General features: G+C 34.5%; 1 protein-coding gene across 2 annotated transcripts in view; it reads left to right on the forward strand.

Moving 5' to 3' along the window:
- Positions 1-23,156, forward strand: part of LOC123522819 (ceramide transfer protein-like) — a 51,689-nt gene that overhangs the window by 8,869 nt on the left and 19,664 nt on the right. The window contains exons 5-10 of one of the 2 annotated variants that reach the window (XM_045300249.2): positions 9,126-9,280; positions 10,881-10,985; positions 12,638-12,724; positions 12,918-12,992; positions 13,814-13,981; positions 15,359-15,424. In XM_045300249.2, coding sequence (XP_045156184.1) covers positions 9,126-9,280; positions 10,881-10,985; positions 12,638-12,724; positions 12,918-12,992; positions 13,814-13,981; positions 15,359-15,424 — 656 coding nt within the window. The remainder of the gene's footprint in view (positions 1-9,125; positions 9,281-10,880; positions 10,986-12,637; positions 12,725-12,917; positions 12,993-13,813; positions 13,982-15,358; positions 15,425-23,156) is intronic. The other variant, XM_045300250.2, reaches the window with a different exon arrangement.

The following is a 23,156-nucleotide window of genomic DNA, read 5'->3' on the forward strand; positions in this document are numbered from 1 at the left end:
CATATCCTGGTATGCAACAGCTACATACTCATTTACAGAGAAATTGTTATTGTCCTGGCTGAGTTCCTCCTCAAAGTCACATTCAGCATCCATATCATTTTCAATTTCTTGTCTCTTTCTTTCTTTTCCCTTCTTTTTTAAGTCTTTCACCATATCCTGATGAATAAGCCTCCCACAAAAAAGCAGTTTTGGATGAAATCACAAAATTTTATGCTTGTAGAATTAGCTGATTTCACAGTAATTTTGAATATATCAAATTGAAGAGGAATACTTTACAGGCAGACATAAGAAACACCTACCCCCACTCCCCACCCCCCTTGATTTGTCAGTATATAAAAGAAAATGCAGTATCAATTCTGATGGCAGTATTTCGGTAGATAAAGTTTACATTTCTTTTATATGTTTGATGTTTAGCTAGAATTATGACAAATGGGGATCATCATGTCCAATTATGTCTGTCTATGAAGAATTGAGCAGCTTGGTGGTGAATTTTGTTGGACAAGGACTTTGTTCTACATGTTTTCAGCTTGATTTTGTAAGATGGCTTCAGATCCAAATGGATACTGTATTTAGAATATTTTTTCTTGGATATTACAAGGAACTACTTGTGGTTTTGATTTATTTCAAAACAAAAAAATCACTCAAAATTACTTGGATTGTGTAAATAAAGAAAATGCTGACAAACAAATTCATCAAACTTTTTGAAAAAGTAGCCTACAGGCATTCTATCCATGTAGGCCATTAAGTTAACAAACAATATAATTATGTGATTACATGTATGCAAATGTATTATGTCAAAGGTAGTCTGAATTTTGACAGCCATTTGACACTTAGTGCCTGTGTTTGAACAGGTAATGTGAGAACACTGGTGTCAATTATCAGAATTCTGAAAACAGCTATCAATTATTTTGATGAAAATCTTAAATATAATGTAAATTTTTCATAAAAAATCACCTAGTGGAAAGTGACCATCAAAACACAAAGGTATATTTTTTTTCACTTCATAAATGAGCCGTGCCATGAGAAAACCAACATAGTGGGTTTGCGACCAGTCTGGTCAGGATCCTTGCTGGTCGCTAATGGTTTCTCTAATAACAATAGTCTTTGAAAGTGAACAGCATGGATCCTGACCAGACTGCGTGGATGCGCAGGCTGTTCTGGATCCATGCTGGTCGCAAACCCAGTATGTTGGTTTTCTCATGGCACGGCTCAAATGTTTTCCATATATACTTCTGTATCTGAATACGGTCAATGATCTCAAATCACTTGCCCCTCACCATTGTATGTTTGAAGCCTTACTTGGTGTATAGAAGTCTTCTTGTGAGGCAGCCGTCCAACTGACTATATCCCAGTACCAGCCATGACTTAAACAATTTTCAGAGGGGCATCAGGGGTCTTTCTCCCTCGCCTAAAGCTGGAAAACTCAGCAAAAATGTGTTTTTGTGATTCTGAATGCAACAAAAACAAAAACGAAAAAGAAAACTTTAGAAATGAAAAATTTCTTGTGTGTTTTTTATTGTCTTTTATACTGTAAAATCATTATTATTTTGGGAGAGGGCCATTCAACTTATCTTAAGTACTCAACTTAAATCTAGAAACTCATGTCTTCATGAAATAACGAATCTGGCTGCAGCCGAAATTTAACCCTCATCATGCTAGAAACAATTGATTTTGCCTTTGCAACCAGTGTAGATCTTGATCAGCCTGGACATCTGTGCAGTCTGATCAAGATCTGCACTGTTCGCTATTCAGTAAGTATCTTTTAGGTAAGCACCCCTTTTAACAGTCAGTGGTACTTTCCAAATTAAAAGACAGACATGTTCATTATAGAAATTTAGCAGGATAAGAGTCAGTAATATACATGTACCATTAAAATTAAATGATTTCACAGTCATTACTGTCTTATTTTTGGACTTAAGAAAATAACACTGCTATCATCTTAGAATACACAGAAATCATAAATAAATTGTAGAATTTTCTCACAGATGTTGTTTGTACATGAAATTATTTCATCTTTGTTCTTTTGTTGCAAGTGGAGATAACTATCCAACTTAAAAAAAGATGAAGAGATATTTATCAAATACAATAGATTTGGTTATATAAAAAAAGAAATTTAAGTATATAATTTTAAGCTGAAATGCCATAGCTTATTTACACCAAAGATGCTCTAGAATGTATCACTTTTTTGCCCTTGTCTTAAATTATCAAGTTTTAAGCCCACCTGAGCACAAAGTGCTCAGATCACTTATTGACTGTCTTCCGCCTGTCTGTCTTCCGTCCACAATTTTCTTCAAGCAACATCTGCTCTAAGACCGTGTGGCGGAAGTTCACAGACTTTGCCTGGGTGCATATTTTCATTAGGCTGTCTTTTTCCAAGATTGTTCAAATGTTTCTGCATGGTTGCACACAGATCTAAAAAATGAAAATAGAATAATCTTTAAATGACATCTCCACCTAAATTACATGTCAAATTTTGAAAGTAATCTCACACATTCAAATGGTCTTTCTGTGACCCTCCATGTAGACTTTCAAACTATTCTGATTTGTCAAAAAATACAGCCACCAGTAAGCATGGTCACTTTTCACTGTATGTATATATTGGAAAGTTTAAAAAAATAAATTTTGTGCAACTGCTGGCACTAATAGACCTTGTGTAACCTTTTAATAAAAATGTTTAATTTATTCTGATTTGTCCAAAAAATGGTCGTTAGGTGGCTTTGTCACTTTTCCCTATTTGTTTATAATTGAAACCTCAAAAATATTTTCAGATTAAACTGCAGGCTTGATTTTAAAGTAATTTCCCACAAATGGTCCTTACATGAATCATTACCAAGATTGTTCAAATGATTCTGATTCGTCTAATAACATGGCTGCCAGGGGGCTTGGTCACTTTTCCCTTTATGTATTGAAACTTAAAGTAGTTATTTACTACCAAAGTCTACACCAGGAGAAACAATCGGCATTACTCTGATTTGAATTTTGACAAAGCTATATCATATATTATATGCCCCTTTTTAACTAAGAATTTTTTGTTAAAGTTAAATATCTCTGGTACTATCAAAGCTTTTGACTTGAAACTTGAAATAGATATTTACTATCAAAGTCTACACCAGGAGAAATGATACCCATAACTCTGATTTGAATTTTGACTTTTAAACTTAGAATGATTTGGTTCTAGTTTAAAAAAGAAATGACTGGCAAAGCGCTTATTCATAGTCAAGCACTGGGAAAAGTCTCCTCTGAAAAGAGAAACCTTACATTTTAACACTGTAAACATTTCTGTTTCTTCCAAATGAAGACTTTTCTTGGATTTTAAAAATCAATATGATACAATGTCAGATCATATATCTATGGCCGGACAGAAAAACGTAGTTGTTTGAAGTGAAAGAAGAACTAAAACCAGTCCAGTGAAAAGAGAGATGTGGTAACATGTTTGCTCCCGAAATCAATATCTGATTCGGGTTTTACGGCGCACCAACACAGTATAGGTTATATGGCGCCAAACAGGACTAAAAGTTTTGGTTTCACTATTTACTATCAAAGTCTACACCAGGAGAAATGATGCCCATAACTCTGATTTGAATTTTGACTTTTAAACTTAGAATGATTTGGTTCAAGTTTAAAAAAAAAATTACTGGCAAAGCTCTTCATAGTCAAGCACTGGGAAAAGTCTAGCATTCTGTCTTACAGACAGCTCTTGTTACAGCTAGCTACTATAAAAAAGTAAATGTAAGAACTGAATGTTATTTCTATATGGTATAAACCACATTAGGACTTCATGCAAATCAACTCAAGAACTGCTAGCATCATTACCACTTTTACCTGTATGTATATGGTGGAAACTTTTAAAATCTCATTGTCAAAAATTGCTGGTCTGATTTTTTAAATCATTTTACACAGATGTTTCTTCGGTTACCCTTGACAGAGTTTGTTGAAATTTATTTTGTTTTGTCAAAAACATGGCCATCATCAGATGTTGTCACTTTTCCATGTAATTATGTATATAATAAAACATTTAAAATTTCCTTGTCAGAAATTGCCAGCCTGATTTTGAAATTATTTTACACAGGTGTTTCTTGGGTTAGCCTTGACGAAGATCGCTCAGATTTATTTTTTTGTCAAAAACTTGGCCGTCATAGGGTGTGGTCACTTTTCCATTTATGTATATACATGTAGTGGAAACTTAAAAAATCTTCTTGTTTGATATTGTCTCTTAGTATCTTATGTCATCAGTCCCCTAGTCTGTTACCCAACCTCCCACACGCCCTCCCCGACACACACATTAACAATGCATATTTATTTAAAAGAAACTTTTAAAATAGTCTTGTCAGGAAACACTGGCTCTATTTCAAAATAATTTTTCAGACATTTTGCTTGCATAACTATCTACCAAAACCTCATGTTTAATTTGTTCATATATTTTTTGTCTTTCTAAGTTGGCATTTCCGCAAATGGTTTATAATATTTTCACAGACTTGGCAGTATATACACGGGTACCAAACAGTGCCTGCGGCACTGCCTGTGCCGACGAGGATTGAAGGCACCTTGCTTCCTGTACCTCAGGTACTACGTCAATGTTTACAAAACGAGCGAGATCGGTGAGTGATTTTTGTCATTTTTATCATTTTGTGACTGCATGAAGCATTTTTTCAAAAATCGGGGAATGTAGCGGGGTGTAAATGTATCTTATCTACATATCCATGCTTAAATTTGTTGCAAAAGATCAATTTCCTAGAAACGTAAGGACTAATAAGTTTGGAATGAAACGTGATTTTTTTCACATCAGTGACTGTTTAGACTCATTTCTTTTCGCTGACCAATACGATGCCGTCTCTGCCGTCGTAAGTCATATTTATAAATGACATGTCATCTGCTAAAACATAAAATGTGTCCAGAAAATTCCGAATTTGAACGTTATACCAATTTTGAAAAAGTGCCGCAGGCATTTCGACGATGCCGCAGCCCCTTCGAGGTGCCGCAGGCACTTCGAAAAGTTTCATAAATTTGGCCCATAACTAACCAAATCTCAAATAACTCGCATTCGTACGATTATATTTTATATTCACAAATATAAAAAGTATAGCAATCGGTTTATCTTCGCGGGTAATCTTAAACTCTAGCACGCGATTGTTCCGGTCAGTTTATTTCCCAAATATTATGCTTTTTGAAAATTGCCTTCTCTGTCCATCCTATGCTGCCCGATATGTTATTCTTTTAATTTCAAAGTTTTGTTTGCAGGAAACGAATAGGTTTTTACGTACATGTAAAAATTCTCCCGTTTGATCGTTTATGAGCTATACTTATTATGTTCTCAATTTTTCTGAAAACATTTTTACAATATAGGCCTATATTTTTTTTTTGTAGATATACTTAATATTTCCAGGAAACGTTAGGCTATTAAAATAACTACAGAAAATTTCAACATCAATATAGTTTCTGATTTTATATCGAAATACAATGTAACTGTCTAGCTAGTAAATGTTAGCTGTCCACAATGGGCTCTTACACAAATGGTATCGAGATTGTAATGTAAATCATCGCAATAATATTTACAGGAAACTTCTGACTATTGAGACTCTTATTAGAAAACTTCGCTTTATCACGATAATTTCTTGAAGTATCTAGTGGAAAATAGGTCTACGACGGAGTGAAAATCTAGAAACTGTAACAAAATTGTTCTGAAGTAGCTGAATTTCATCTGAAAATTTTTATTGGTATATAGCCTATACCACCATAATGGATTGATATTTAAAGCGTTACAAAGGTTTGGTCCCTTTTATTTTACAACTATAAAGTCAATTTACTACAGTATCATGGGGGCATTTAGTTTCCGCCCTTCTGTTTCTCTGTTCTTCCACTTGTCTAGTTCCGGCCAAATTTATGTCCCGATACTTTTTGAAAGTGCCTGCGGCACCTCGAAGGGGCTGCGGCATCGTCGAAATGCCTGCGGCACTTCTTCAAAATTGGCATAACGTTCAAATTCGGAATTTTCTGGACACATTTTATGTTTTAGCAGATCACATGTCATTTATAAATATAAATTACGACGGCAGAGACGACATCGTTTGGGTCAGCGAAAAGAAATCGAGTGTAAACAGTCACTGATGTGAAAAAATCACGTTTCATTCCCAACTTATTTGTCCTTACGTTTCTAGGAAATTGATCTTTTGCCACAAATTTTAGCACGGATATGTAGATAAGATACATCTACACCCCGCTACATTCCCCGATTTTTGAAAAAAATGGTTCATGCAGTAACAAGATGACAAAAATGACAAAAATCACTCATCAATCTCGCTCGTTTTGTAAACATTGACGAAGTACCTGCGGTACAGGAAGCGAAGTGCCTTCAATCCTCGTCGGCACAGGCAGTACCGCAGGCACTGTTTAGTACCCGTGATATAGCTTTGTGCATATTTTTTTATTCTTTAATTAATACAAATTACAGACTTTATATCATATTTGGCTTATAGCCTGATCTGTAGTTAATTTTCCCAGCAAGCATCTTATGATGATACTTTCCGTGTCCATAATGGCACAAAGCCAGTTGCTAATGTTTAATTATTCATAAGACAATATTAGCCGCTGTGTCTTGGATTAACTCTATTTCCTCGAAATAAGTATCTAATTAACATGTAACTAGTATCATATGTGAGTATCGGAGGACTAATGGACTTGTTGAATATATATATATTTGACTTGTTTGGGAGCGGTCTGGAATAGTGACTGGTGATGATTTTGCTTGATTGAGTGGGAAAAGTGTTAGTTGTAAATTCTGGAATTTTAGTATGGATGAAATTGGAAAGAGTGGATGTTTTATAGAAAAAAGTGTTAAAATGGCAGAATGTTCTAAATAATTGAGTATTTTACATGGATTTGTGGTTTGAGGAAAATCTATACTTACAAGACAGCTGTAAGAGGGTGTTGAAGAGTTTTGGGGGTTTATGCAACTTCTCATTTTAGTCAGAAAAAAAAAGATACAAATAGGTGAGAACAGTTTTTTTTCCTTTTTGAAAGAAGGAAAAAAAGCCACTAAGATATTAAGAATTATTTGTAGAACCAAATTTTAAGAAATAAACAAATAATCTCTGAAAAAGCAATAAAAAATGGAATTGAGAGCAAAGTAGCTTTTATGGATATTAATATGATAAGAACAAAGCATTATTCAGCAGTCCAAATAATTTGAGAAGTATTGTAGAAATTACATAAATAATTGATCTTTACGATACAAGAAACCATAACTTAAACCATCATTGGTCTAAATATTTAAGCATTAAAAATATGTACATTTTTGGACTGCATCGTTCCTATATATAGTATACAGACCTTTTGAAATTTATAACTACATTATAACTTGCTATTGTACAGACATTTGGAAATTTTAGACTACATGATAGTATATTATACCTACATATAGTACAGGCCTGAGAACTTTTGATCTCCATTATACCCTATTCCTTGTTTATAAGACTGAAAAATTGTTGAAAAAGATGCTATACCGCAGTACACACAAAAACATTATACCTATAAATTGAACAGGTCTACCTTTTGAAAGTTTGGACTACATTATATAGCTATAATACAATCTGCATTATACCTATATAATTTATATAGGTTTATAATAAAGATAGTACAGACCTTTGGAAATTTTAGCCTATATTAAACCTATAGGTACTGTACAGACCTTTGGAAATTTTGGACATTTATGTGTGTTCCAGAAATCCCATGTACAGAGGCTGGACCTGAAAATTCAATCAGGTTAATACTAAATTTGTTCAGAGGATGCGGTGATGGGCTACCTTGGAACTTCTTGCCCAGCAGCCGGAAATCAATAATCTAGCTTTCACTGATCCTACATCCAAGAATAAAATTTTAACAGCTGAAAATAATTGCACCTGGTTTGTTAGGCAGTGATACATGAGAGGCTTCCATTGAATAATGACATTTTGATCTTATCTGCAAACAATTACCTGTGTTGTAATTGTGCACAAAGACTAATGTGTACAAAACCATGAAGTCTGGTCCCATAACTTACAATTGTTGAACCATACTGTTCAAAATAATATGCAAATCAGTCTTAAGATGACTGTCATTTTCCCACCACGTGTCAAAGTTTACTTTCATTTTCACTCACTTTAGTATTTATTATGAGGCAGTTTAATATTCACATCAAGTTAATGCTTTTGAATTTAAAAACTTGCACAACAGTAAAAAATTGATCGTTTTTTAGCAGAAATCTGCAAAATCCAGATCTGCAATTATGCATAATTTTTGATAAACATAGATTTAGATATGTGAAATAGTGCAGAAAAGTCTCTAATATATATGTTTTAGTTCCTGTTCTGAAGCTACTCCTGAATGAAAAGATGTTAAGAATCAAACAGAATTATTTATCGATTTTAAATTACTTTATAAGATAAACATGATTAATTGCTGACATATTTCTTGATGACATTTTCATTTTTTCAAGAAGCAAAGGGAGAAAAATTCCCAGTTTGACTAGTTTTGTCTTCTGAACTCTAATGAAAAAATGCTACAGAAAAAAAAATGAGTAAATGATTATCGCTCTTTTTGAGAGCAAAATCTGTTTGAGCATTGGTGCCTATTTAAACTGTAATAAAGAAGTATACAAGTACTAATTAACAAATTTAAAGTAAAAAAAACAAGTTTCTTGTTTATCATGGGTAGTCAATGAAAGTTTCCACCTGGAATGGAAGGAACAACTTATTTTCAGCCGAGCCTAGTCGGGCGTCATATTTACATCCCAGGATTCAGTCAAGGCCGGTACTGCTGGAAACACTAACAATTTAAGTTAATCACCCAGCACTGAACACTAGTCAGGAAATCAGCTGTGACCGGGAATCAAACCTGGAACTAGCGTTGTAGTCTAACCTGCTAACCAATACGCCACTCCCTTTATACATGTAATGCCAAAGAAATCAAACTTGTTGGGCTACTGCAAAAATTGCAGATTTCTAAAACCCTGATTATATCTATATATAGTAGAGACCTTTTAAGAAATTTTGGACAACATTGTACCTGTATATAATACAGACCCTTGGAAATTGTGAAAAAGAGGCTACTTGTATAATTCAATGCTTAAAATAGAATATTTTTGCTTACAGCATCAATATTACAGCAGCATGGAGCGCACTCTGTGGATTTTAAAGGCGAGTCTTTCACTTTCAAGGCAACAACAGCAGGTATTATAGCAACACTGTCTCACTGTATAGAGCTCATGTCACAGAGGGAAGATGCATGGAGAAAGAAATTAGAGAAGGTAAAGTAATTAAAATGGGGAGTTTTAGTGAGGGTTGGGGAGAGTGGAAGGGGGATTGAGTGGTAATGGCACTGTCGTTATAAATATAAAATGGTTAAATATGCTGAAAAAGTACATGTGTTCAAAAGCATAAATAAACTATGAATCGTATTGGTATTTCAGCTTTAAGCTGCAAAGTACATTTTTAAGATTAAAAATTTTTGTCACGCATATTTCACCATATTAAAAGTGTAATCTTAAGTCTTTTCCTAAAGTTTTTGTGGATCTCTAAGGTCTTTCTCAATTTTAAAAACACAGTAAAACACCAATTGTTCGAAGTTGCAAGGGGATGGGAAAATGCTCAAGTTATTCAGGCTTTGCAGTGTTTCAAACAAAAAGAATAATATAAAAAATTTATGGAGAAAATAGTCAGCAATCACTAGCATTGCTGCTCAGCTCAGTAGGGAGAGCATTGGTCTACTGATCTCAGGGTTGTGAGTTTGATTCCTGGGTGGGGCATATGTTCTTCATGACGATTTGATAAAAGACATTGTGTCTAAAATCATTTCTCTTCTACCTCTGATAATTCATGTATGGAAGTTGGCAGTTACTTGTGGAGAACAGGTTTGTACTGGTACAGAATCCAGGAACACTGGTTAGGTTAGACTGAAATACTGTTGAAAAATGGCATTAAACCCAAAACAAAACAAAACAAAAACAAGCATTGCTCAAGAGTGAGCAAGTATCATATGTTTGAGTCATTGATACTCCAGCAAGCAGTGTTACACTGTAGGTGAAATAAAACTATTTCTATCCACAAAATCGTACTTCACATAGATTTTCATGTTGCTTTCCTGCAACTTCACATGATGAATGTTTACATTGCTCTCTAGATTTTACTAATGATGATTTCTTATCATTTCTATCCAGTAATGGCACATGTTGAATTTTCACATTGCCTTGCAGTAATGGCACATGTTGAATTTTCACATTGCCTTGCAGTAATGGCACATGTTGAATTTTTACATTGCCTTGCAGTAATGGCACATGTTGAATTTTCACATTGCCTTGCAGTAATGGCACATGTTGAATTTTTACATTGCCTTGCAGTAATGGCACATGTTGAATTTTCACATTGCCTTGCAGTAATGGCACATGTTGAATTTTCACATTGCCTTGCAGTAATTGTAAATGATGAATATTCACATTGCTATTTATTAATTTTACATGATTATTTTTGACAATGTATGTGGGCATAATATCTCGTCTAAGTTTGATAACTATCCAAATCTTCTCGGGCACTCTTGGATTATGGCCCTTGAATTAGGCCAGGTTCGATGATGGGCCTATTTTGTGACAGTCTGGCACACTTGTTCAAATTGTCATCCAGTAATTGGACATGAGAAATTTTCACATTGTCTGGCAGTAATTGCACATGGTGAAATTTCATACAAGTAATCTCACATATGAATTTCACATTGTCATGCAGAAATTGCACATGATTAATTTCTGTCCAGTGATGGCACACAATATATTTGCTTTACAATCTAATAATTGCTAATTATGTTACGTTTTTATGTTACTGTCAGATAACATGAGAGTTATTTTTTGCTATCTCCAGGAAGTAGACCGAAGAAAGAAATATGAAGATGCATACAAAACATTGTTAGAGCAACATAACAAACAACAACAAAATGCCTCAAGACTAGCCGGACCTGACTTCGAGGTTTGTTTCTTGCTTGTACCCTGCTATATTACCTCAGTTCGGGTGTAGAATTCTTCATGTGAGGAAGCCGTCTACTTGGCTTATTGAAGGTATATGAGCCGTGCCATGAGAAAACCAACATAGTGGCTTTGCGACCAGCATGGATCCAGACCAGCCTGCGCATTCGCGCAGTCTGGTCAGGATCCATGCTGTTCGCTTTTATAGCCTACTGCAATTAGAGAAACCTTTAGTGAACAGCATGGATCCTGACCAGACTGCGCGGATGCGCAGGCTGGTCTGGATCCATGCTGGTCACAAAGCCACTATGTTGGTTTTCACATGGCACGGCTCATATGGTTCTACTGAGGTGCGGTGCCAGAAACAAAGCCTAAATGGGCACCACCATCAAAAGCATGAAAAGTTGCCATACCACCTAAATTTGGTTAGTGTGACTCTAAAAACACAAAGATGAAAGCAAAATGGTACATTATTACCAAATATTTGAAGAGTAAATCTCATAAACATTTCCCCTAAAATGTAAAAAAGTCAGTTTTGTTCTTCAATAGAGCAATTGTAAGTAGATCGTAAAAAAGTTTTTATCTACAGGTTTAAAAACAAGATCTTTATAGCTCTTCAACAAGTTGAAGAATTACCAATATCAATATTTGTTTAAGAATTACTTGTATCAATATCATGTAAAGATTATCTGTGTAATATGATATGGTCTAATGGGTGTAATATTCATGTTGTGCAATTTTATGTGCATAAAATCAAGTTTTAAACATACTTAATGCTTTTTTGTTCCTTTCATTTAATGGCATAATGTGCTTTTGTGCATAGGTATAATAAAGCAGGTTGATTTAATACTGAATGAACAGCAAGTTTAAAGGTTTAGTAATTTTATCAGAAAAATGATATTTGAAATTATTTAGAATGTTTTAGAGGTGTTGAAAGTATTTTCTCGGTAGTACATGCATTTTTGCTTTAGTTAAATTAGAAGTTTTGCCCGGATGTGTATCAGCTACTGGTGCACGTACAGTTTAGCCTCTGTAAACAACATGTAAGCAAATACCTCCCTTAAATCACAGATACTACCTTAGTAGCTAGCTGTATTAACCTGTTACCAGCTAGACAGCTAACTTCTAAAATTGGCATTTTAACTCCGCTTAAACAGCCTACTGCCTTAAACAGCTTGACTTGTTTAACCTTTACTTGCTCTTTTCTGAAATGGACTGGTCCATCATTCAGTTTTGGCAATACCATTTATTATTCCAAGGGATGTTCACTGAAAATGTATAAATAAATAGCGAATAGTGCAGATCATGAGTGCTGACTGATCTTGGTCTGCACTGGTCACAAAGGCAAAATTACTTGCCACCAGCAGGTTTTAACTCTTGAAAATTTCTTCATAGCGACAGTCTTCATACAACAAAAATCAACCAGTCTTTTCGGTGTGTTTCTCCATTGAGGACTAGTACATTCTATTAAAAACTGTGCTGCTTTTTCAAATAGTGGGGACAATTTTTAAATACCTTTGGGAGGCTCCATACACAGCATAGATATTTAATATTCTCAGTTCATCTGGCTTGGCTTATCATGCTGGAAACTGCATTAAGCTTCAGAGATTGTGTGGGAAGGTGACTAATTAGATTTTTTGCTATATATTCTTACAGGAAGGTCCTCACTCAGTGATTAAAGAGGATGAATTCTTTGATGCTATTGATGCATCACTTGATAAATTGGAGAAGGAAGAGGAGGATGTGAGTATATATGAAATGTTCCCTTTTCTAAACTGTTTTTCAAAATAATTTTGTTTTTCTCCAACATTTGGTTTTAATTCTAGAGTGATAAATTAATGTATTAAGTGAATTTGTGTTTAAAACAGTTTAAAATTATAGTTTTAAACTCATATGGTGCATGAAAGTTCAGAAATATATAATTTTATCATTTCAGAAACGATTAGTACAGACAAAAGCAAGACCTCCTCCAAAGATCCATCTTTCTCCTGAAAACTCATACTATGAACAGGTTAGGAATCATTCTGTGAATATACATGTTTTAAATTGCAGTGACTTGCCTTAATTGGTTATAGTCATGATTTAACCTGTATTAATAGAAGGATGAAGTTTGAGGTTGGAGTGCAAGACTGTTGTGCTAATATAAGCTTTTAAGTGCCAATAATCACTGATGTTTGATGAGTTATTTACTCTGTACTGAAGTGTAATTTCCGGTGACTGGAATGTTGTGCGAAATGCAATTTACTGGTTATTGTGCACACTTGTGACTTTAGCTGTTGGCATGAGTTACAATATTGCACAATTCTGCACAGTTTTGTTGCTATGTGTGGTATGGTATATAATAAGAAATCAGAAGCTTGCTTATGCTACACCAGTACCATACAGGTGTAAACATTGACATCAAATTTTTGCAAGTAAACATTAGTTACTTTAATTTACTGCTTGTGATAGAATGTTGAACAAGAAAGAGTTTATCAGCCATAGGAAACACTTCTGTAAGATGATATTTATTCAGGCAGTTGTGAAACTCTGTCAAGTTGCTGTCAGAAAGGTTATGCATTAGCCAGATATTTCCATCTGCACCTACAACTAATGAAATGTTCATGTTCTTGCATTTCATATTTTGCAAGTGATAGAAGAATTAAAATGATATGCTTTCTTTCAAGCAATATTTTCTTAAAGAAGGGTATAAATTGATGCGTTCATTCGTAAACGTAGATTGGTATGTCATTTATTGCAGAAGTGTAACCCTATACTTTTGAATGGCAATGGTGCAAGAAAGCTTCATCAAGTCAAAGTTACTGTATTAAGGTTGAAATTTTATTATTTCAGATCAATAAAATAGTAAACACACATATTCATCAATTGTACGAGAAAACAATGGAAGGCAAAGACGTGTGGGAATGTATAGCAGAAGATGGCGAGCTCAAGGTTTATAAACGGGAGCTGGAAGTTGACGGTGTTGTCCTCGATCCATTGAAGGCTGTTCACACAGTAACGGTACGTACCGACTAGTAAATAGAGCATGGTTTATTTTTAGTAACAACTCTGTAGAAACGTTTTCTTTTTGATTGGGAATATAAAAATGAAGTTGCAAAGTAGGAAAGTGCCAGATATTTTTGATATTGCTGTGCATGTTTATAAATAGAATAGTCTACTGTCTTAATTTGTGATTTATTTTCAATTTGATATGCTTTGCAAAAAAAAAGCATTATGTACATTAATGTGCACTAAGCATAAGGCAAAGATCATTTTTAATTGAGAAATCAGCAGATTCTTTTAGTAGAAGACCTCGTACATTTAGTTTGTGTGCACCCACCTAATATCCATACCTAATTGTCTTGCATGTTGATGGAACTAATGCCTCTAACCAGGTTTTTTTGTTGTACGTGTAAATTTTAATAATGATTGAGCAATGTTGCAAAGGCTTTAAGTAAATAGTCCATTTGTATGTATAGACATTTGCTCTACTGTAAACAAGAGATTTTAAACATAGAAGTGGAAAGATTTATGGAATAAACAATACTACAGGTACATGTTTGTTAAGTTGTCCTGATGGGTGAAAAATGTCAAAATTGGATACAATATTTCTTGTTTTATATTTGTATTGAGGCATGGGGGATGTCAAATATTGGGGATAATAAACCAAAGATCTTATAGTTTAAAATTGTTTCAGAATTAGCAAAACATCTTTATACTTACAAGTTGCGTGTAAGAAGTTTTCTTGAGCAGTTTTAAGGACAGCTCCTTGTTGCAGTTTTAACTGTTTCAGGAAATAGATGAAAAGGTTGATGAAAAAAAAAAAAAATATTAGAAAATAATCTCTATTTTACAGTTAATGCATAATGTTCTAATATACAGGCTTTCTTTTATATGAAACAATTTTCTTTTCATTTTCGCAGTGAAATAATGCTTAGTAGTGATTTATTTGCTAAATTTATTCTCTCTACATATAACTATATTTCTTCTGTGTTGGAAGTACCAGAACAAGTCTAGGAATTTTTCTTTGATTCCTGATTGACAGATTATGTCACCCTTGTAAGAAGATGGTGTTAATTGTTTTGCTCAAGTTGGTTGGTAAGTAGGACCATTTGGTCTCCTATCCGAAATTGGAAAACACTCGAGAAGCCTGTGACCAGTAGATTATCCTACTATTAGTTCAAAGGTCAAACTTTAGACTGATGAACCCCAAATGTTTTTTGAGGGGGGCATTATGTCAAAGATCAAGGTCACAATGGCATTGAGCTGAAAATTGCCCTGCAGTAACCTTCGATAGGCAAACACAGAGACTGGATGGGCATATGTGGTTTACAAACAGTTTTCTTTTTTTTTCGGTAGCCTTACTGTATTTTGTATGTGTGTGTGTTCTTTCTCTAGGATAGCATTGAGGAGGTATTAACTAGGTCAGATACGGTTGCATTACGTTCAACCAGTACATACGAGGTAAACTACCCAAATTATAACTAACCTTTCTAGAGAACTCCCCAGAGGTGGCACTTGGCAGTAGAAAAGTTAAGATTTTCATGGAGAAAATGTTATCTGAATGTTAAAAAAATGTATTTAGGTTTGAAGTAGATGCTGCTTTTATGGTAAAACTTGACTTCATTATGATGCAGTATTAGAAATTTTGCCATTCAGTCTAACAATGCATTTAAACTTTGTGTCTACAATTTGTTTTATCTAAAATGTATGATACTTAGAGAAATATTAAGTATTGAAATGAAGGAGGGAAAAAAAATTTAGAGTATGAAATGAATTTGGTTATGTAGAAAACTTGTGTTGGATGCTTTTTGTATCCACAAACTGATTGCGCTTGTAATTCCCCAACGGAGAAAATAAGCTGTGTTTTATTCATTTTCACATGATATATCATAGATTTTTAGAAAAGCAGCTTTCACTTTATCTATACAGCTTAATTTTATTACAATGTTTTTGAGAAAGAATTCTGCACACCTCTCAGACATTTTCCTTCTGCACCTGTAAAAACTATTCCCATGTATTTATATGATAAATAATCAGAATCATTGAAATCATAAGTATTATCCAATGTCCCATTTTCAAGGAATTTATTTTAGCTCTAAGATACTTTAAAATGTCTCAAAGAAAATTAAGGTACTGTGAAGTCACTTAATTTCATTAAAATTTTGTAATGTTTGTCTGAAGAGTCAGCAAACCTGTGTTCAGCAGCCAAGGCTTGACGTGACATAATATGGCTGTTTAAAGCAGGTGGCTACATAACAGTAGTTCAAATTGGAATGAAACATTAGTTATGGAAGTTTGCTGATTGGTTGCTTAAGGCAGTTGGCAGGTTTATAGAGGTGGCAGCTAAGGCAGGTTTAACAGTATTTCAGGAGTTATGAGTATAGATTTCAAATTGTAGATTAATCTAATAGAAAAGTTAATAATTTGTAGATATCTATAAAAATTTGTTTACCATGATTCTTGTTGTCTTCACATTAGATTTAGCTCAGCTGCGGACATAGTGTTATGATGAATATTATGATCACCTGTGTCCATCACCAACAATTTTGCTATAAACACTCAGTAGGCCACAAGTTTTTAACAGTCTTAATGAAGTCTGACCTTAATGTTTGCCTTAGTAAAGTCCTTGACAAGTTAAAATATTAGATAATTATACCCCCACAAACAAAGTTTTGGGAGATATGTAGGAATGAGCTTTTCTGTTGGTTGGTCAGTCTGTTGGTTTTCATTGTTTCTGGACAATAACTCATGAAAGGCATGACAGATTTAAACAAATTTTGGTACACAGCTGTAACATCATAAAATACAGGTCAGGTTCAACTTTGAGGTCAGTAGGTCAAAGGTTAAGGTCACAATGATCCGGAACAGTTAAATTGTTTTCGGATGAAAATTTGAGAATGCGTGGGCCTAGGATCATAAATTTTGGTACACAGGTGTTGCATCGTATTATACATGGTACAGTTCAATTCATCTTTGAGGTCAGTAGGTCAAGTGTCAAGGTCAGAGTGACCTGGAACGGTTTCCGGATAATAACTTGAGAATGCTTGGGCCTAGGATCATGAAAGTTGATAGGAAGGTTGGTCATGACCAGCAGATGACATCTAATGATTTTGAGGTCAGTAGGTCAAAGGTTATTGTCACAGTGACCCAGAACAGTTAAACTGTTTGCGGACAATAACTTGAGAATGCTTAAGATTGGATCACAAAACTAAATGGGAAGGTTAATCATGACCAGCATATGACCCCTTTTGGTTTTGAGGTTTGTAGGTCAAGTGACCTGGAACAATTAAATGGATTCCGGATGGTTACTTGAGAAGGCTTGGACCTAGGATCATGAAAGTTGATAGGAAGGTTGATCATGACCAGTAGATGACACCTAATGATTTTGAGGTCAGTAGGTCAAGGTCACAGTGACCCAGAACAGTTAAACCGTTTCCTGATGTTAACTTGATAATGCTTAGGTCTAGGGTCACAAAACATAATAGAGAGGTTGATCATGACCAGCAGATGACCCCTTTTGGTTTTGAGGTTAGTAGGTCAAAAGTCAAGGTCACAGTGACCTGGAACAGTTAAATGGTTTCCGAATGATAATTTGAGAACACTGGCATAGGATCATGAAAGTTGATTGGAAGGTTTGTCATGACCAGCATAAATTACCCCTATTGATATTGAGGTTCAACTTTGACATTGACTGACTGCTGTGACAAGGCCGTATTGTGGGAATATAATTCGTCAATCCTGTGACAGCTCTAGTTAGGTCATGTATTAGAAAAACCTTCGCCGTAGAAACCACAATTTCTCTTTGATCTCCATGGAACAATATCAGAATATTTGTTGAAATAAAATTTAGGTCAAGTTTGAAACTAGGTTATTGGTGGTAAACAGCTAATCAGTGGATGCTAGAGGCCACATTTTCTACCTGATCTTATGGTAGTTCTACATGTTTGATAAACTGTAAGTAATGGCATAACATCATTTATCTGGATAACATAGAACAATGTTTTGCAAATTCAGGCTTTAATAAAATTCTACATTGTAGAAAAAAAAAGATCTGAACATTAATGAAGCCTGGTCAGAATGTCTGTTATTTTGAAATGGAAGTCATTCTGCTAAAACTTTGTTGAAAGAATTTTGTGTGTTGTTCAAAGGTATCTAAAATGTTCATCAATAAATTATAATTAGTATTCTGTTTGATTTTCCCTTTACACAGTTGTCCATTATAAAGCAGTTCAGACCTGACGTTAGTCTGTTATATTGCATAATTTTTGTCATATGATTTGATAGTACATTAAAATAATATGCAAGTCATTTGCATAAGGGCACCTTCAGTCTTCCTCCACCATCTAAATTGGAGAGTTTAGGAATGACCTTCTTTACATGTACATGACTGTATATTGGTGTTATTCAAAACTGAACAAAACATGACTTGTTTTCCAGGAACATGTTTTTGGTTTACTTTTAGGTCCTTTTAATCGTTTTACTGATTGAACACATTAACTCTGTTGATTACACGTAAATGAGAATGAAACATTGATATTTGGAGTATAATCTTAGCTTTTTATAGCACTGTTATACAAGTGCCGCCTCTGGTTTGTAAATGTACCAGTTTAGCACTAGATTTGCTTATCTGCAGTTGGATTCATGTGGTCTGTGAGAAGATTTTTCATTAGTTTCTCTTTCAATATTTCTCAGTTCCATACAGCAGTCTGATAATTTGGAGAATGGTCCCAGTAGCTCTTGAGTTATGGCCCTTGAATTATTCAAAATTGCTAAAATTGATGATGTCTACTTAATTACTATAGTATTTTTCTTGGAATTAAAGCATATGTATGCAGAATATGTGTCTGTGGTCTTACTTAGATCAGGTTTGATAACCATCCAGATTGGAAAACTTGTAGTCTAGTAGTCTCTGCAGTGTTACGGCCCTTGAATGTATCAACATTGCTAAACTTGACAGTGTCCTCTTAATACCTAGTGTATTACCCCTACCAAGGTCAAGGTCAGCTTTATGACAAAATGAAAGGTATTTATTCAAACCAAGGTTAAGATTAGTTTGATGAAAACTCTTGCTTCAAACCAATACCAGTGGTCAAGGATAACATTGTGACATAATTCACACTAAGATAAAGGCCAAGGTCTGCTTGTTGACAAAGTGATAAAAAGGTTTCTAAGAAGTTGAAACTCTTAAAAGTATTTTTAAGTAAAAAATATTAATTGTTAATGTTGATCTTGAGATGTGAAAACTGCTAGGATTGCATCTCTGCCAATACTGGTGTATTTTCAACCTTGTGCAAACTTGCATGTTTGATGCATGTTATGATATATAGTTCTCACTAATCCATATCAAATCTTTTAGTGAAGTTTTGAACAATAAATTTTGGTTTTTAACTGTATTATAACAGAATTGTTGGCCGTATAAGTAACAGATTGGAGTGTTTCATTTGAGAACATGATATTTTGGTGTTTCAGTTGATAACATTTACTTAAAATTGCAGCTATTTCCTGCATTGCAAGTTTCTTGAATACTTTGAATTAAGCAAGCTAACAGCATCATGCATGACTTGGTTCAATGATTTTTTTTTGTTAACAAATTTGATACTTAATTTGTCAGACATAAATATACACACTGGATAACCGGCTATCCTGACGCCCGCTGGAAATGTAACCCAGCTGGAAATGTAACCCAGCTGTAAATCGGTAGGTAAAGTTTTTCATTTATTTCTATTAAAACGAAACCAATTCTTGCAAGTCAACTTGACAGTTTTGTTAAGGCATGACCATGGCTTACATTTACAATTTCTGGGCCAAAAACGATCGTTATGTTTTGAGATATTCGCTAACAAAATCTTCAGTTTGAAAAATCGAGCAAAAATCCGATGTTTTGCGCGAATTGTTTTGTTTATGAACAACCTGGGAAAACATTTATTATCTGGTTTAACAGATGTGTCCTTTCGAAACACCTGTGTGAAGTGTCCGGGTTCTACGTTATTCCTGAAAAAGTATATTAGCCGTTAAATAGGCGTGGTCGAGGAAAAAAGACTGTCGAAAACGGCCGCTGTATTTGAAATAGGCAGTCGTTGAAGTCAGCTGTCGACTATCGAGAACACAGCTGTATAAAAGTAAAAAACTGTCTTGTAGACATGTTATATGCCCCGTAGTGTCTCTTCTTTATGTATATTTTGTATCTGTTTAGTTTGTCTGTGTTTTGCGATTTCTTTCGTCTTTCGTTTGTGTAAAATGTGTATACTTGCAGTCAGTAAACAGTTTGTATATACTTAGGCCCTTACTGTCATGTCGAGTAATTCTTGTTGATTTCATTATCATTGTCCTTTTGGTTTAGGGTTTAAAAGTTGCTTTGTTACTTTCGTTCATCCGTCCGTCCGCCCACAGTGTCTTGCCCGGATTCTACATGCATGGACTGATTTTCAAGTACTGGTTTTTGAGTCGGCTAAAGGCTGAAAGCCTTTTGACGAGTCCTTGCTGTTCAGCGATTCTCTAAATGGACCGAATAACACGTGAAGGGATGTAGTTCCATTAGATTTCTCAAACTTCAAACAGTTCACTGCATGAATGAAGTTAAGTTGTGTCAATTCCCTTTGCTATGACCAATATACGATGTAATCTGTCATATTTATGACTTGTAATTGTGTAATACTCGAATGTAACTCATTAAGCATAAATGTGCATTTTAAGAATTGCGCAGGCTTACAAAGCTTGGGTAACATCCAGCGAAAGACAAAAAATAGTTCCACAGGGCTCCAGATAAGATGCGTATTAGCGTAAATTACGTATAGAAATAATGCAAATACGCATGTCTAATAATTTCTAAGCGTATAAAAACGTATATAAAATTACAGAAACGCACACAATGCTTTTTTAAAAACAAAATCTGAATCGTCTGGATGCGTTAGGTAACATAGCCGATCAGCCTTAATTCTCCCACATTGAACGTAAACACGCATCGCATGATTTCTATAAACTTTGCGTGGGTTGAATTTTGCAGTCAGTAAACGGATAAATTATCGAAAGAAGAAGCTCTTACTGGTTTGTTTAGTTACTACTGATATTAAAAATGATTTTAATTCTTATTTTTCGAGAAATAAACAAATCGGCGAAACATTAAATTGTGTTTTCTTGTAGTTTTTGAAATCGAAAGTAGATCGTCTGTGTTTGGCTGCTTTCACGAAACGAAACAACTTTTTTATGAAAAGATTTAAATAAGAGGTAATTTAACCGTAAACTTCAATGTCAGATACTGCCAATTGCTGCTAAATGTCTTCGTATCATCACAATTTGTAAAATATATTGTTCAAACTGGAGAAAAGTGTAATCGTATCCGGATATAATATTTTGGGTAAATATCGAGCTGTGTTATGAAATTTTAAGAAAAAAACTAAAAACAAACTGAAACTGGTAGACTATACTGTCAGTACATCAATCATTAGCCGACTCAGTCCCTTCAGGCCTTTGATTAAACTTCAGACATGTGTTACCGATGATACAAGTATTAGTGAGGCCCATTCATTAATGACCACCTCCAGTGTCAGTATAATAATAATAATAACAACAAATATCTTTAAAAAAGATGGTCGGCATTATATAACTGAAGCACAGGTTATATATGGGCAGAAACCTGTATTTTAAATTTTTTGGCATTGTTGAAAGGGGCCTCTGTGAAGTTTTCTATAAATGAGGACAGTAGTTTTGAAGAAGACTGTGTTTAGAAATTGTGGAGGGATACACGAAGGACACCAAACAATCACAAAAGCTCACTTTGAGCCTTTGGTGCTTAAAAGATGGTAACAGTAAGCAAACAATATTGAAATACATTCTATACTTTATTTCTGGAATTGCTGGAAGCAACATGAATCCTTACCCTACTTCAGCTTATTATCAAATTTGTCTATCATTCAGAATATGTACAGTACTGTTTTCACCGGAAAGATTAATTTAAAATTTAGAGTCTAAAATTTAACAGTATCGGACATGTTGTTGCAGGTTAGTAATGATTTGCACTGGTTAGAAATTGTTCCTGTAATGCAGGGTAAGAGTTAATGACTGTATAAAACAAATAACCTTTTTGTAAAAACAAAACTTAAGGAAAGGAAACTTAACAAAACAGAAATAACTTAACAAGAAAACGTAACAAAACAGAAATATGTCCGGATGAGCAGATGAATATTTGGTTAAGCACACCTGTTCAAGTGGTATGCATACAACCCGATGGTGCTGTACTTATAGAGGTTATAGATGACGAACGCATTGTCATTACACTCAGTGTCACACGTGACTCAGAGTGAAGCATTTTCAGCCTTTCCTCCAATCAGCGCCACTCTTACTAAATCCCTCATTATGGCTAAAAATACCGAGAATACCTTACCAAGCAATCCGATTGGTACATTATTCAGGCGGCATAAGGTCATACGAGGTCATAAAATCGTGCTTAATACGACACGCTGAAAAAAAACTTTAACACAGAGCTATGAATAAGTATTTTGTGTCAGACTGGCAATTCCTACATGCATAGACAAAATTTCAAATATATTGTGTCGTATTGTAGAACTTTTATTTTCATGCGGTTTTATTTGATAGCTGAGTGTGAAAGATCGTAAACAAGCAAGGAAGAGTTCCGATCTACATTGTTATATTTTGATTTAAGCTACATGTGGCTGCGATGTTAAGAAACAACTGATTAACAGTCATGTCAGATTTTGCAAAGTTCTGCTTATTTAGACTTGAAACAGTCGTTTTCAATTGTTTGCCTCTATACATCAACAGCTTGAAGTTTTAGATTCATTAAAGATACTGAATTCTTCAGACTGATGACCCGAAGTAATCATTTGCACTTGCAAAACCCGAGGTGAAATTACTTTCTGTAGTAGCCCGGAGGCACCTGTAGTGGTTTTCCTCTACCATCAAAAGCTGGCAAAATGGCAATATGTACTAGATTGCTTCGGTGTAACTGCAAAAAAAAATATATGGTTTCGCATGGCGGAAAAATGGCAAGAACGCGTGAACTAGGTTAAAATTCAGCGCGGGTGTGAAGGAATGTAACCCCAAAGCCTCTTGAAATGAAAGTGCCATTTTTGAAAATAATTACGTTTCCATCAAATCACTGCCAGTAATACTTTTTACATACAAATGCATTCTAAATCATCGGAGTTAATGGATAGTCTATAAATGTTAACATCCG

Source organism: Mercenaria mercenaria, chromosome 8, assembly GCF_021730395.1.
Source record: "Mercenaria mercenaria strain notata chromosome 8, MADL_Memer_1, whole genome shotgun sequence".
NCBI classification, from domain to species: domain Eukaryota; kingdom Metazoa; phylum Mollusca; class Bivalvia; order Venerida; family Veneridae; genus Mercenaria; species Mercenaria mercenaria.